Source organism: Naegleria lovaniensis (genome assembly GCF_003324165.1).
Source record: "Naegleria lovaniensis strain ATCC 30569 chromosome Unknown tig001, whole genome shotgun sequence".
NCBI lineage: Eukaryota > Heterolobosea > Eutetramitea > Acrasida > Naegleriidae > Naegleria > Naegleria lovaniensis.
In genome coordinates this window covers 376799-390304 of record NW_025407823.1, presented here as the reverse complement: position 1 = coordinate 390304, position 13506 = coordinate 376799, and the positions used below count along the sequence as shown (strand labels likewise).

The following is a 13506-nucleotide window of genomic DNA, read 5'->3' as shown; positions in this document are numbered from 1 at the left end:
TCTATTTAATAATGTTTTGAATGGGAAATGATCATTGCAATGATGCCAGATGCTTAAAAAGAGTCTGCTGGACAGGTCAAACCTGCTTTTAGTTTTTCCACTTTCACTTTGTAAAGATTAAGGCAGTAAGAGTACCACAGCGAACTTGCAGCAATAATGAATGCATGCCAAATGTTGTGAGATGAGAGGAATAAATCAAATTTGCCTGGAAATAAGCGCTCTGGCATTTTGGTCAGCCAAAATAAAAGACCAATTCCATACAATGATACTGTTATGATAATTCCAATGAAAAATTCTTGATTGAATTCTGAATGAAATCCACCTGTATACTCTTGTTTGAGTGGAAGAATAAATAATAGAAAGTGGCTAATAGGAATAATAGCACTCAATACCATCGAGATAAATAATACAGTTCTTACAATTCTAAATATTTTGAGAGCTCTTGGGCTTTTGAAGGGCAAACAGGGGAAAATCATTCCTACAATAGCAAACAATCCTATTGAGCTGATATAGACAATTTGCCATCCAACATAGCAATAAAGATTGAAGTAAAGAGCAGGAATAATACTGCTTCCAATTAGTCCGCTAATTGCAGAAATGTCACAACGATAAGAAATACTCCAAATCTTCTTTGAGTGACAGCTTAATGTATGATACATGGTTGAACAGAAAAAACAATTAATAGCCATTCCGAGATAAATCATAATTATGAACATATCTAAAATATTTTGCGCATTGGCACCTGTGTTGTGAACAATAACCATAAAATAAATAGTATAAAAAACAAGAGCTAAAAATCCAAAAATTGGTACTAAATGGGTCCAAATATTCACTGTCTCATTGTGAAATTTAAAGATGCTCTGTAAACATAATTTGAGAGAGAAGTACTTTCGGTAGTGTCCTCTTATGTAGGGATTATTACGTAAAAAATCTATCAATGAAAGTGTACCTGTCATCCTGAGAGAATTGCCATACTTACCTGGTGTTTCATCAAAGGTACATAGACAAAATTGAGTCTGAAATTTGATTGGCTTTCCTGAATCTTCTTGGTTGTGAGGGTTCTTTGGAGTAGCATCATGAGCATGATCATGTGATTCGCTTATCGAGTCATGCTCAATGAGTTTGTCTTGTTGCTCTTCGGTGTGTTGTGTCACAGCTTCGTGCATCTCATGGTGGCTGTCAATTTCTTGTTCAGTGTTAATATCCTCTCGTGAGCCAGTCCTTGAATGACTTTGTCTTTGAGGTTCTGACGGTTGTTCATCCTCTTCTTGTTCTTCTTCTTCCATAATCTCCTTGAATACATTGAAAGGTGTCACTGTGATGAGTTTTAATGCTTTTTTGCTCTTCTTCTTGGTTGCATGAGCAAATCTCTCTGCAACCTCTTCAATCTTATTGATAGTTCCTTCTTCTGTATGATTTGACGCTCCAAAACTGTGGTCAGTAACTTCATCACCGGTTGAAGTAAAATCTGTGGTACTGGTCTCTTCATGAAACGCATGATGTAGTTCTTGATGTATGTATTTTGGAAGATGATGTTTTTGTGTGGTTGTGTTTGGGTAATGATCAACATGTTGATTTTCGTTCAATTTTTCATCCTTATGCAACAATATTGTTGCGTGATGATCTTTTTCGTTATTTTCCGAAGATGAGGCTTTTGGAGAAAGAAGAGGAAGGATTGTTTCTTGGCTTTCTTTGGAAGAACATTCTTCTGTGTGTGGTTGAGTGCTCTCCTCGTTTGTTGTGTTCATCTTGTTGATGTATTGATCTTTAGAAAACAAGAGCGTTAGTGTGTTGTCAGTGCCATCAACCGGGCAAGGAATATATTTTTTATGAATTTGGAAGATTGAATATTCACTTTTTCCTTTGTTTGATTCGATGATGGAAGGTGATATCTTTATTGGTTTAAATAATGATTTGTTGTATTGAATACAACTCTTGTCTTTGTGCTGTGCTGGTTGCCACCAGTTATTGCATTATTAAAAAATGACAACAATCCCACCAACGTTACCGTCCACGAGTGGCGGTTTCGATTCATCATCGGGTGCAAGTGAAAACGCAACATCTCCCTTCGTGGATTCGACTCATCGGAAGAATTGGATATTTAGCAAGGATCAATTAAACGAAATTAGAAATAAATCGTTGGAAAAAGTTAGACAACAAATATTGGACCTCCAAGAAAAGTATTCAGAAAAGCTGAGTGAAAATGATTTACTATCACCGGAAGAGGAATCGTTGATTGTATTAAGATTTTCGGAAACGTTGTTACACATTTCTACGAAATTAATGTATCCCTTGCACGTGAAAGCCACCGCTCTAACTTATTTGAAACGTTTTTATTTAAAACACTCAATTATGGAATATGACATTGTTTTTATGATGCTCACCTGTATATTTCTCGCTACAAAGACAGAAGAAAAGTTTGTAGCTCTCGCACAGTTTCTTGAGAACGTAAACGCGGTTGTGTCTGATGCTGGAACCTTAACATCTCAATTTATTTTTAAGAATGAATTGATTCTATTACAAGGATTGGATTTTAACTTGATGGTCTATCATCCATATCGTTCGTTGTTTGCTTATGCTCATGATTTACATGATATGTATGGCAATGACGCAGATGTGCTTTATGAAGGAGCTCAGCAAAAAATTACAGAGCTCATCAAATCAACAGATACAATCTTTTTATACACGCCATCGGTGATTGCTCTCGCCAGTCTGTACATTGTTAGTACTGATGTTGCAAAGAACTTTATTTCAAAAATGTTCCCAACTCAAGAGGCACAATTATTGAGACAAGTAGAAGAAATTAAGACCATTTACCATTCATCAACACCAGAAAAATCTAAATTAAAAGCTGCTGACAAGAAGCTGAAAAAGGTTAGAAAAATTCTCAAGCCTCAACTTGAAGAATTAGAAGAACGCTATTTAGCTCAAATTGCAGAGGAACAACGTGTGAAAAGAGAAGAAAAGTATCGCAAAAGAGATCTACAACAGCAGCTTGAACAAAAGAAATTCTTGTAACTCTAGAACAACGTTAGACAGTGTCTACTTTTTAGAACACATTTTACAACTGTATGTTGGCTCTCGAATACAAACACCCATGCATAAAAGGGTATTTTTCTCAGATGCGATCCAATTTTGGAAAAAAACAAGTGTCATTAAAAAAAATTCAAAACACGACTTTTGGCAGTCCACCATGCCCTTTCCAAAAGAAATTCTTCGGTACACCGTTTGCAAAGTAAAAACAACGTTTGATGACAAATGGTCCGAGAGAGTGGTTGCTGTGACTAAAGAAGAAGTTTTGAACGTCGCTCATGGTGGTATTGGCTCCCGATTATTGTCTTCAAAAGCGAACCATAGTTTTGGCAGCAGTAGTATCTTTGGAGCTTCTTCTTCTTCGCTCGCTAATACAAGTGTTATCTATTCACTTGAAATTTATCATACAAAACACGAATCACAGATTAGAAATGCAATGGCTGCTTCTGCTACCAATTCCACTCATGTGCCATCGACACAACACTCTTCTCACAAAAACTCAAAACCAACACTAGAGCCAAAGAAAAAAGGAATACTCCATCGAGAAATTAGAATCATGTCTGGAAAAGAGTTTACCAATAGATTGAACACATTAATACTATTTTTTGAGCAACCTCTTTATTTAAATTTTAAAAAGGAATCTGATTATAAGGAATGGTTTGAATATTTAACAAAATTAATCAATGTTGAAGAGTCAGAAATGAAAGAAGGTATTGGTGCAATTATCGAGAGTATTACAGATGCTTGTGTGGTGAGTGACGCTGATGGAATTATTACAGGATTTAATGCACAAGCAGAAAAATTATTTGGTTATTCAAAAGAAGAAGTGGTCGATAAGAACGTTAATGTTTCAATTTTAATGCCAGACAGTTATGCAAAATATCATCAACAAATTTTGAATCGATACAACAAGCACAGAAATCGAGTTATTATTGGCAAACCTAGAAATTTTCTTGCCAAACATAAATTAGGTCACAAATTACCAATTACCATTAATCTCGGGGAAGTTCAAGACTCAAATCCTCAATCCAAGTTTAGATATATTGCCATGTTTAGAGATTCAATGGCCAAAGTATTAAATTATTCAGCAACAAGTGACTCGACTGCTCATGATACTCAACGATGTACTGACAAGCTCAAAATTCAAATTCAAAGAAAGACAAAAACTGAAATTTCAAAATTTGATCAAGACACATTGAGAATGGTAGAAGACTTGTTGAAAATGTTGCAATCTTTGGCAACCACCATTAACATTTTAGAAACTGAGAATGAACGTTTGGATCAATTGGCTCTCGAGTTACAAGAAAGAGAAGCCGTTGCAGAGAATCAGTTACGAGAAACTCAGAAAATCTCTCCAATCTATCAAATTTACAAGTATCTCACTGATAACATGTGCAATATTGAATCTTTAACATTTAAGGCTCAAGATCAACTCACACATGATTGTATTCTATGTTGGAAACACATTCAAATGTACAAAAAAGCAAGTCGAGCCTGTGACCAATTTAACAAATTTAAGAGTATCATGTCAAACGCTGGAGAATTAACCACACGAAGAGCACGATCAGGTTCTATTGTATCCTCCCACACAGAAGGAGGGTTAAACGAAAGTGAACAACAACTTTTTGAATCCATCACAAAATCAGAAGTGGTTTCGATGGCTGTTCAACTCTTTGATCGATTTTTAGTGAATTATGAAAAAGGAGAAGCACCCATCTCGAAGAACCGTTCGACCTCTCTCTCTCATAACAACACAGTGCTCAGAATTGTTACTCGTGAAGTGATTCCAGTCATCAAGAATGCTCTCATCAAATGGTCCAATACGAGCATGGAAAATCTTCCTTGTACCATCTCGTCAGAATTGTTTTATTTTGTGGAGAAGGATATTTTGGAATTCCTGAAAAACGATCCTATCAAAAACCAAGTATAAAGTTTTAACACCATGTTAAGTAGGGTTGAAAATTCAGTGATTATTATTACATCATTCGAAGTGTCCTCTTGAATTTTTGCCACGTTGAAACTCTTCCATGAAGTTGGTGAATTAAAAAAACAAATCACTCTGAAAAAAATGCTCAACAATCATCACCACACTCACCAATGCAGCCACGAAGGATGCGGACATCATCATGAGGAATTTGAACATGTATCGGATGAAGAAATGCACGATGAAGAAAATATTGAAGAGAACACACCAACAGTGGTGAAAGCCAAGCCTCAAGTGAAGCCTTCCACACTCGAATTAAAGTCGGAATTAGTCTCCAGAGAACCTCTCCCTTTACAACAACGCCCTATTGCCTGTATTGTGGTCGGAATGGCCGGATCGGGAAAAACAACTCTCATGCAACGAATTAACGCATACGTTTATGAAAAACAACATCCATCATATATTATTAATTTGGATCCTGCAGTATTGGACGTACCTTATGGTGCTAATATTGATATTAGAGATACAGTCAATTATAAGGAAGTCATGAAACAGTATAATCTAGGACCTAACGGAGGAATTTTAACATCTCTTAATTTATTTGCTACTCGTTTTGATCAGGTGATTGATTTAATTGATAGAAAATCGAGAACAGGTTTTGATGCAGGAATGTCTATGACTTCCAACTCTTTAGAAAAGAAGAAAAATCTTGAATATGTCTTCATTGATACTCCAGGACAAATTGAAATTTTCACTTGGTCGGCAAGTGGTCAAATCATTTCCGAAGGTTTAGCATCGTCTTTTCCAACATGTATCATTTACGTGATAGATACTAGCCGTAACACAAGCCCAATTACGTTCATGTCAAACATGTTATACGCATGTAGCATTCTTTACAAGACTCGTTTACCATTCTTGATTGTTTTCAACAAGATTGACGTTGTGAGACATGAATTTGTAAAGGAATGGATGAAAGATTATGAGGCTTTCCAAGACGCTCTTTCGAAGGACGAGAGTTACAGTAGCTCTTTGGCTCATTCCATGTCTCTTGTCTTGGATGAATTTTATGAAAATATTGATACTGTTGGTGTAAGTGCCATGACTGGAGAAGGAATGGATGAATTCTTCAAAATTATTAATGAAAAATCCAAAGAATATGAAGAAACATACTATCAAGATTTATTGGAACAGGAGAAACTCAAACAAGCTGAAAAACTCAAGCAACAAGAGGAAGATATGCGTCGTCTCGAACAAGACTTTAAACGATTCAATACTGCTTCCAAAAAAGCCCCAACAGAGGATGAGCAATTGCAAGATTTTCTACAAAACCTTAAAGAAGAGCAACACAAGTAACCTGTCCACCATGTTTTGACTTTCTGTATGCATGACCTTGTTTTTCAATCAACAATTAAAAAATACTCAACATTCAATCATCACAACAAACAACCTTCACACACACATGAGAGCCATCATTCAACGTGTAAACTCTGCCAGTGTTTCTGTATCCAATCAACTCATTAGTCAAATTCAAAAAGGACTCATGGTTCTCGTCGGAATTGAAAGATCCGACACTCAAGAAGATATGGATTACATTGTAAAAAAGATAATCAATACCAAAGTTTGGGATGATGAAAATATGAAACCATGGAATGCAAGTGTAAAAGATAAGGATTATGAAATTCTCCTCGTTTCTCAATTTACATTGTATCACAAATTTAAAGGAAACAAATTAGATTTTCACACAGCCATGAAAACCGAAGATGCAAAATATTTCTTTTCACAAACAGTGAAACAAGTTCAAGAACAATATAAAGCTGAAAAAGTGAAAGAAGGAGCATTTGGTGAATATATGAATGTGGCTTTGGAGAATGATGGACCTGTAACGATTATTGTAGATTCGAGAAATAGAAATACTGTTTAAATTTGTTATGATAACGATAAATTGAAATGTTTCAATAATTTATCAATGATTTTAACAAGGAATCGGTTCAGAACCTACTCGAGATATTTCCAAGCGTCGAAGATACCACACATGTTCATCATCCTGCTTGCATCTTCGAATCGAGTTTTGCACCTAGATCCAAATGGTATTCGATTAAGGAATTGTTGAGGTTTCAATGTCATTTGAATCTCATTCTGCATGATATATGAACACAACCTTTAAGACCAAAATGTCGAATAGATCACACAGTGAGTGAGGGTCACATTCAATCGTTTCGTGTTGCCCACGATGTCCACTTTTCCATTTTTGTACAAATTAAGAACATTGGAATTTTCGCGTTTTTTTAAAGTGGTTTAATCGCCAAATTTTTCTTCGGGCAGTTAACTGAGGGACATGCCAATGGTACGTGCATCTTTGTGGATGACGGCATCAAGACTCAAAAGCGTTGGAAGAAAGTCACACAACCATCCACACACAAAAAAAACAAGAATTACATCTATCACAACACCAAGCAATTAGCAAGATATTCCTCCAACTAGGTAATCCAGTGTCATCCTCATTCACAATTTTGCATAAACTCCCAAACTGCAACATCTAATTTGATTCTAAGCGAATTGTCGATTGAATCCTAAAATTAAATCAAATAATTGTTTCCTAACAATACCACAACAACAAACACACACAAGGAATGAATCATTCTCTTCATAACAATCACGTTCTTAGAAACCTCATGAACACCGCAGCTACCATGAAGCACCTCAAATCAGCGCTTTACAAATCGAACATGAATTATTGTTCTCAACAATTCCGATCCTCCACTTTACGATATTATCATACAAGCACACATTCCGATTTGCATCATTTTGCAGAAGTGAATCAGAAGGAAAAGTCACAACATGAAATTCTCGAAAAATTGCAACATCAACGTTCGCAGCAGCAATCACACAACAATATGTTCGGAAAATTGAAAGTTGATAAAGAAGGAGTTAAATACGAAATGACGGACAAGACGAATGAACCACAGCAGCAGCCACAGAATAAGGAACAACAATCAAACAAGTTTAAGAAGAGTTTGGAAAATTCTAGAGATTTGATGTGTAATAAGAAACGACATGATGTCTTGTTGCAACAAAAGTCAGAATATTTCTTGTATTTGTAAAATAATTTTATTAAACTGGACAGTGATCTTAATCCTTATCCTTGTTGGTAAGCTTGCTAAGGTATCGATTCACTCTGGTGAGTTCGTTGAGGTATACACTGTGAAGCCGGTTGAGATCACCAATACTCATGTCTCCAAGTTGAACGTCACTCAACGCTAGCTCTATTTGATCAATGTAGTCGCTGTTTTTCTGTTGAAAACTTTTACTATTTGACTCAAGCTGGTCCTTTTGTTTTCTCAAATGTAACGCTTGCTTCTCCACAGAGTCGAAACTCTTCACCAAAGAAGCATTGAAGGTTTTTGCTTCTTGCAACTCTTGTTGAAGACTCTGATAACGATTAGATGCAGCACTGGTTTTCTCGCGTTCTTCTTGTAGTTGTTGAACCAACTGTTCTACAGTAAAGTTATTCATCTTTTTTTCTTTAAAACTCCAAAACAAGAAAATTCTTAATTGGGCAAGCTAAAAAATGCACAAAATTATAATATTTCTACTTTGCTTGATAATTAGTCGAAATTTCGTCTCAGCTATTTCATCAAAGATTAGGACCTGCACGTCCGAAGAAAATTGTTCCTCTCTTCTTGAAATTCAATTAGCATTATCATTTGGAAATAACGAACAGTTGGAGTTCACAGTTGACTCCAGTGTAAACTCTAAGGGCGAAGTTATTCCTCATCTAGCAGTAAAGGGTAGTATCAAAAAGTCGCCCCCTGTCGCAATATATCCTTTGATCTACCAGAAGACTTTCAACGGGAAGCCTTCAGAAAGTATTATTTACAAGACAGATTTTCTGATCCCCAGCTGTGACGATTCTCCCAAAAGCAAGTCGCCCACCTGTGGTTGGACAAAAAACCAAAAGGGAGAAAATATAGAAGGCAGTCAAGGATTTTGCTGCTCTTGCAGCGCAGCCCAAATGGTGGGTATTGATAATGAAAGAAGCAGAGGGAACCTTAATTGTGGATTTTTACAAATGAAATCATCGGCTCATTGCATGAGGTTGCATGAAGTGGACTGGGACGGATATGAAATAGAACCGTTTACAACCAAATTCGAAATTACTGTCGACCTTGGAATTTTGGGTAAAGCAAAGGTGTCTCCTTTCACAAAGGTGGCCACATTAAACTCGGGAGGAAGCGTAGCTCTCAATGGAGATTTTTCGCAATACAAAGCGTTACCCACTTTTGAGTCCAAGATGCTTTTCGTGCCAGCATATCCGAAGAACCATCCAATTGTTCTCGAAGGGTCAAAGAACTGGATGCTGGTTGATAAAAATATGGTAACAATGAGTGGCTCGGAGTGTGATAAAATCGGAGTTAGTTTTTCTGCGTTCAGGAATCAACCAAATGCTTGTTCTCAGTTGCCGTTATCTTGCCTTGGTAACCAACTTGAAGATTTAAGACAAACAGACATTGCACTTATGAAGGAAGGGTCAAGATCTGGAAAATATATAATATCAAACTTTGGGTCCTTTTTGATGAATTCAACAGGAGCCCAGAAAACCTTAATCATGGATACATCAGAAGATACAAACTCAGTTCTGACAATTTTTGTAAACGCTGCCAGTGTACAGTTCCTATCTCAAAAAAGTGCAGGTCATATTGTGTCCGCTTTTGTTAAGCCATTTGTAGCCATGTCAAAGGAAGGGGAGATGCAAATAACTGTGTCAAACACTGGCACAAGTGAGTGTTCTTACATTATTACTATTACAGATTGTAGTGAAAATATTTTACCTATCTTGCAACAAAGGGTTGTCATCACACCAGCCGAAACAGTGACAGAACACTTTGAAATAAGAACGTCACACGAATTTGCAACATCCAACAGATGTAAAGTGACCTTGTTGTATTCTGATGGAGAAAAAATTCAAGACATTATTGTGGTGTTTGATTCTAAGGACTATGCGTTTGAGAAAGCTATTGATGGATCGATTGATCAGACAGGAAAAGTGAATATAGAAGGTGATCACTCAAATAGTCAATGCAAATGCAATTCTCCCTTTGATGTCATTTGCATTGTCCTACACAGTTGCATTGATTACATCATTGGATGGGTTGCTGCCATTGTTGGTATTATCACCATTCCAATCATTTTTGTTTTCATGTGGCGTTGTGGTCTCTTTGGTCTTCTCTTCCAATCGTGTAAATGTTGTGCGTGTTGTTGCTCTCTACTTCCAAGAGGTATTATGAAATGCTTAATTGGACCTTACAAGAAGAAGAAACATCGAAGGAAATCTAAAAAGTCTAAAAAGAAGAGAAACTCTTCAGAGAATAGTGAAAGAAAGTCCAAGAAAAAGAAGAAGCAACGAAAGAATAGATATAGAAATTCGATGAGAATGAATGATTCATTACCTTATCATCCTTCTTCGTATGTCATGATGAATCCGCAATCAATGGCAAGATATTTCAAACCAAGTCCATCCTATGAAATGAAAGAAATTGAATATGAGCCTGTGGCTAGATATTACAAGTAATATATATACACTTGTGATCAGAAATATTTCAAAAGATGTGAAAAATTTTCCATATTTCCAGAATTCATGTAAATATATATCAATATTACCATCCATGTACATATATTCCAACATGTATGTCATTCTACAGTTCATCATAACTATAAAATAATACATAAACTAGGACCTTCTGATGTATCGTCTTGATTTCGTCGATTTCGTTTTTGTGGCTTGTTCATAATGTTTTGACAAGCTTCTGGTGGAATTTGAGATGAATCAATTACTATGAAATCATTAAATTCGTCTTCTATCTGATTTTCAGAAGAAATGTGAGCCTCTACTGATGGTTGTTGTTGCTGCTGCATTTCTGTAGTGTGTTGAAGAGTGATAGTTCCAAGTTCAAATTTAGCATAAACCAATGATGCATTTTGCCAAATAGTATGAGGCTCTGGAAATTCAAATTCTTCAACATGTCCCAATTCTTTTGACTCGAGTACTTGTGGAACTGTTTCAGGTATCGTCTGATGATAAACCATTGTATTCTCGAGAGCATATTTCTCTTTAAATCGATTCAACTCGCTTTCCAAATAATTGAATTGATTTTCAAGATGGGTTTTGTCTTTGTTATCAAATAACATTTTCATGTATTCTTTTTTGATCGATTTTGATAAGCTGTCAAACATTTTCATTGCTTCATCTATTAATTTGATAGCTTTTCCATTTTCATCATTCTTGTTGTAATGAAATGCACTATACATGTGAGACATGATATCATACAATCTCACTTTCAAAAGTAAATAACTTTTCAACTTGGTCACACATGATTCATTTTGTGGAATTAATTTCAAAGCGTTTGAATACTTTTCAAACACAAATCGACATAATTTTGCAAGCGAGTCCAATTGAGTAATACCTTTCTCAGTGGCAATCTTAATGGCTACTTCCTGAGCTTGAGCTCTACTCAAGAGACTCATAAGTTTACACATATTCACAGAATTGCTTTGAACAAATTTCATGTTTGTTGGATTGGAGTGGTGAAATTGAGGAGATACATGACATTCACAGAATTTCCAAATAGAAGTTGCTTTCATCAACAATTGGAGACTTGTCTTGTAATCTGATTTCTCAGTGGCTGCCTGTGTTAAAGATACAGCAGCTGTAGAGAGCATCATGAGCATTTCGTAGAGAGCATCATTCGTTTCAACCTTTCCAAATGATTCATTCCACCAATCATAAATTGCAATATATTGTAAATGACTGAGAGTAGGCAATGCGTGAGTGTATTGCTCTGACTCAGTTAATGTATGAATTTGTTCTAAGGTTTTCACTTCCATGATGTCATCCTCTTCAGCAATTTCTTCCCGAATGAGAACCGCAGAGTCACCGTTTCCACTTGCACTCGCCTGGTATGGTTGAATTTCTGATGAGTTGTGATCATTAGCAAGATCGTTCGTGGAAGAATGAGCAACAACAACAACTGGTGAATCGGAGTTGCTTGTTCGAGGTGAAATGGACAAATTCCAAGCCAATCCACAAAATACAGAAAGGTAGTCCATAATTTTGTTACATAATTCTTCATTGTCTGTATGAATGGTTTTAAAAGGTATTGATGATGAATAATTATATGTTCGAATATAATAATCGGATGGTCATAATATTCAATTTATCTCTCAACAACAACACTTTTCAAAGTATCATCATCACAACCTACACTTCTTCTCTTTCATCATACCAATAACTGTGTTTCTCTTTTCCGATAACAGCTCAGCCAAATGCTCGTCGAATTTGGAGCAAAATTTGGAGAAGAGTTTGGTAAAGGAAATTTCTCTTGTTGTTCTCAACTGATGGACGCCATCTAGTGATGACTTCTTTCCTTCCGACGAGAATTCCACAAGCAAATAAAGTTGTGACATGATTTTTATGTGATGATTTTTTGAAATTAGAATACAAGCATAAGTTTAGAAATTAAAATGGATTGTTTAATTAGAACCACCTCTTAATCTCAACACAAGGTGGAGAGTGGATTCCTTTTGGATGTTATAATCAGAGAGGGTTCTTCCGTCTTCTAATTGTTTACCAGCGAAAATCAATCTTTGTTGATCTGGAGGAATACCTTCCTTGTCTTGAATCTTGCTCTTCACGTTCTCGATGGTATCGTTAGACTCAACTTCCAAAGTAATGGTTTTACCAGTGAGAGTTTTGACGAAAATTTGCATACCACCTCTCAATCTCAAAACCAAGTGCAAGGTTGATTCCTTTTGAATGTTATAATCGGACAAGGTTCTACCATCTTCGAGCTGCTTTCCTGCAAAGATAAGTCTTTGTTGGTCAGGTGGGATTCCTTCCTTATCTTGGATCTTAGACTTGACATTTTCAATAGTATCATTGGATTCAACTTCCAATGTGATGGTCTTTCCAGTCAAAGTCTTGACGAAAATTTGCATACCACCTCTGAGTCTGAGCACAAGGTGGAGAGTGGATTCCTTTTGAATGTTGTAATCAGAGAGGGTTCTTCCGTCTTCTAATTGTTTACCAGCGAAAATTAAACGTTGTTGATCAGGTGGAATACCTTCCTTGTCTTGAATCTTGGATTTAACGTTTTCAATGGTATCATTGGACTCAACCTCAAGAGTAATAGTCTTTCCGGTCAAGGTTTTAACGAAGATTTGCATACCTCCTCTCAATCTCAAGACCAAGTGGAGAGTGGATTCCTTTTGAATGTTGTAGTCGGATAATGTTCTTCCGTCTTCCAATTGCTTTCCTGCAAAGATCAAACGTTGTTGATCAGGAGGGATTCCTTCCTTGTCTTGGATCTTGCTCTTCACGTTCTCGATGGTGTCGTTGGATTCGACTTCAAGAGTGATAGTCTTACCAGTGAGAGTCTTGACGAAGATTTGCATCTTGGTAGTATTTTACAGTTGTTGTTGTTTGGATTGTTTTTTTTGATTTGTTTAGAAGCTGCTTTTAGAACAAGGCTTTATGAAGGTTTGACGATCATGTC

General features: G+C 36.2%; 10 protein-coding genes across 10 annotated transcripts; 6 read left to right on the top strand and 4 right to left on the bottom strand.

Moving 5' to 3' along the window:
* Positions 1-53: 53 nt before the first annotated feature.
* Positions 54-1748, bottom strand: C9374_003726 (uncharacterized protein; the record flags this gene model as incomplete). The annotated part of the gene is made up of 2 exons (XM_044693286.1): positions 54-931; positions 980-1748. 2 exons carry the CDS (start codon positions 1746-1748, stop codon positions 54-56), a joined length of 1647 nt encoding a protein of 548 aa, XP_044555856.1.
* Positions 1749-1983: 235 nt separating this feature from the next.
* On the top strand, positions 1984-3018 carry C9374_003725 (uncharacterized protein; the record flags this gene model as incomplete). The annotated part of the gene is made up of 1 exon (XM_044693285.1): positions 1984-3018. The coding sequence occupies one exon, from the start codon at positions 1984-1986 to the stop codon at positions 3016-3018; it is 1035 nt and encodes a 344-aa protein (XP_044555855.1).
* Positions 3019-3097: 79 nt separating this feature from the next.
* Positions 3098-4963, top strand: C9374_003724 (uncharacterized protein; the record flags this gene model as incomplete). Its single annotated transcript, XM_044693284.1, has 1 exon — positions 3098-4963. The coding sequence occupies one exon, from the start codon at positions 3098-3100 to the stop codon at positions 4961-4963; it is 1866 nt and encodes a 621-aa protein (XP_044555854.1).
* A 138-nt stretch (positions 4964-5101) lies between these two features.
* C9374_003723 (uncharacterized protein) lies at positions 5102-6310 on the top strand (the record flags this gene model as incomplete). Its single annotated transcript, XM_044693283.1, has 1 exon — positions 5102-6310. The coding sequence occupies one exon, from the start codon at positions 5102-5104 to the stop codon at positions 6308-6310; it is 1209 nt and encodes a 402-aa protein (XP_044555853.1).
* Positions 6311-6416: 106 nt separating this feature from the next.
* On the top strand, positions 6417-6878 carry C9374_003722 (uncharacterized protein; the record flags this gene model as incomplete). Its single annotated transcript, XM_044693282.1, has 1 exon — positions 6417-6878. The coding sequence occupies one exon, from the start codon at positions 6417-6419 to the stop codon at positions 6876-6878; it is 462 nt and encodes a 153-aa protein (XP_044555852.1).
* A 709-nt stretch (positions 6879-7587) lies between these two features.
* C9374_003721 (uncharacterized protein) lies at positions 7588-8058 on the top strand (the record flags this gene model as incomplete). The annotated part of the gene is made up of 1 exon (XM_044693281.1): positions 7588-8058. The coding sequence occupies one exon, from the start codon at positions 7588-7590 to the stop codon at positions 8056-8058; it is 471 nt and encodes a 156-aa protein (XP_044555851.1).
* A 28-nt stretch (positions 8059-8086) lies between these two features.
* Positions 8087-8470, bottom strand: C9374_003720 (uncharacterized protein; the record flags this gene model as incomplete). The annotated part of the gene is made up of 1 exon (XM_044693280.1): positions 8087-8470. The coding sequence occupies one exon, from the start codon at positions 8468-8470 to the stop codon at positions 8087-8089; it is 384 nt and encodes a 127-aa protein (XP_044555850.1).
* A 499-nt stretch (positions 8471-8969) lies between these two features.
* Positions 8970-10526, top strand: C9374_003719 (uncharacterized protein; the record flags this gene model as incomplete). Its single annotated transcript, XM_044693278.1, has 1 exon — positions 8970-10526. One exon carries the CDS (start codon positions 8970-8972, stop codon positions 10524-10526), a length of 1557 nt encoding a protein of 518 aa, XP_044555849.1.
* Positions 10527-10666: 140 nt separating this feature from the next.
* C9374_003718 (uncharacterized protein) lies at positions 10667-12418 on the bottom strand (the record flags this gene model as incomplete). The annotated part of the gene is made up of 2 exons (XM_044693277.1): positions 10667-12087; positions 12217-12418. The coding sequence occupies 2 exons, from the start codon at positions 12416-12418 to the stop codon at positions 10667-10669; spliced, it is 1623 nt and encodes a 540-aa protein (XP_044555848.1).
* Positions 12419-12484: 66 nt separating this feature from the next.
* C9374_003717 (uncharacterized protein) lies at positions 12485-13405 on the bottom strand (the record flags this gene model as incomplete). Its single annotated transcript, XM_044693276.1, has 1 exon — positions 12485-13405. The coding sequence occupies one exon, from the start codon at positions 13403-13405 to the stop codon at positions 12485-12487; it is 921 nt and encodes a 306-aa protein (XP_044555847.1).
* Positions 13406-13506: the final 101 nt, after the last annotated feature.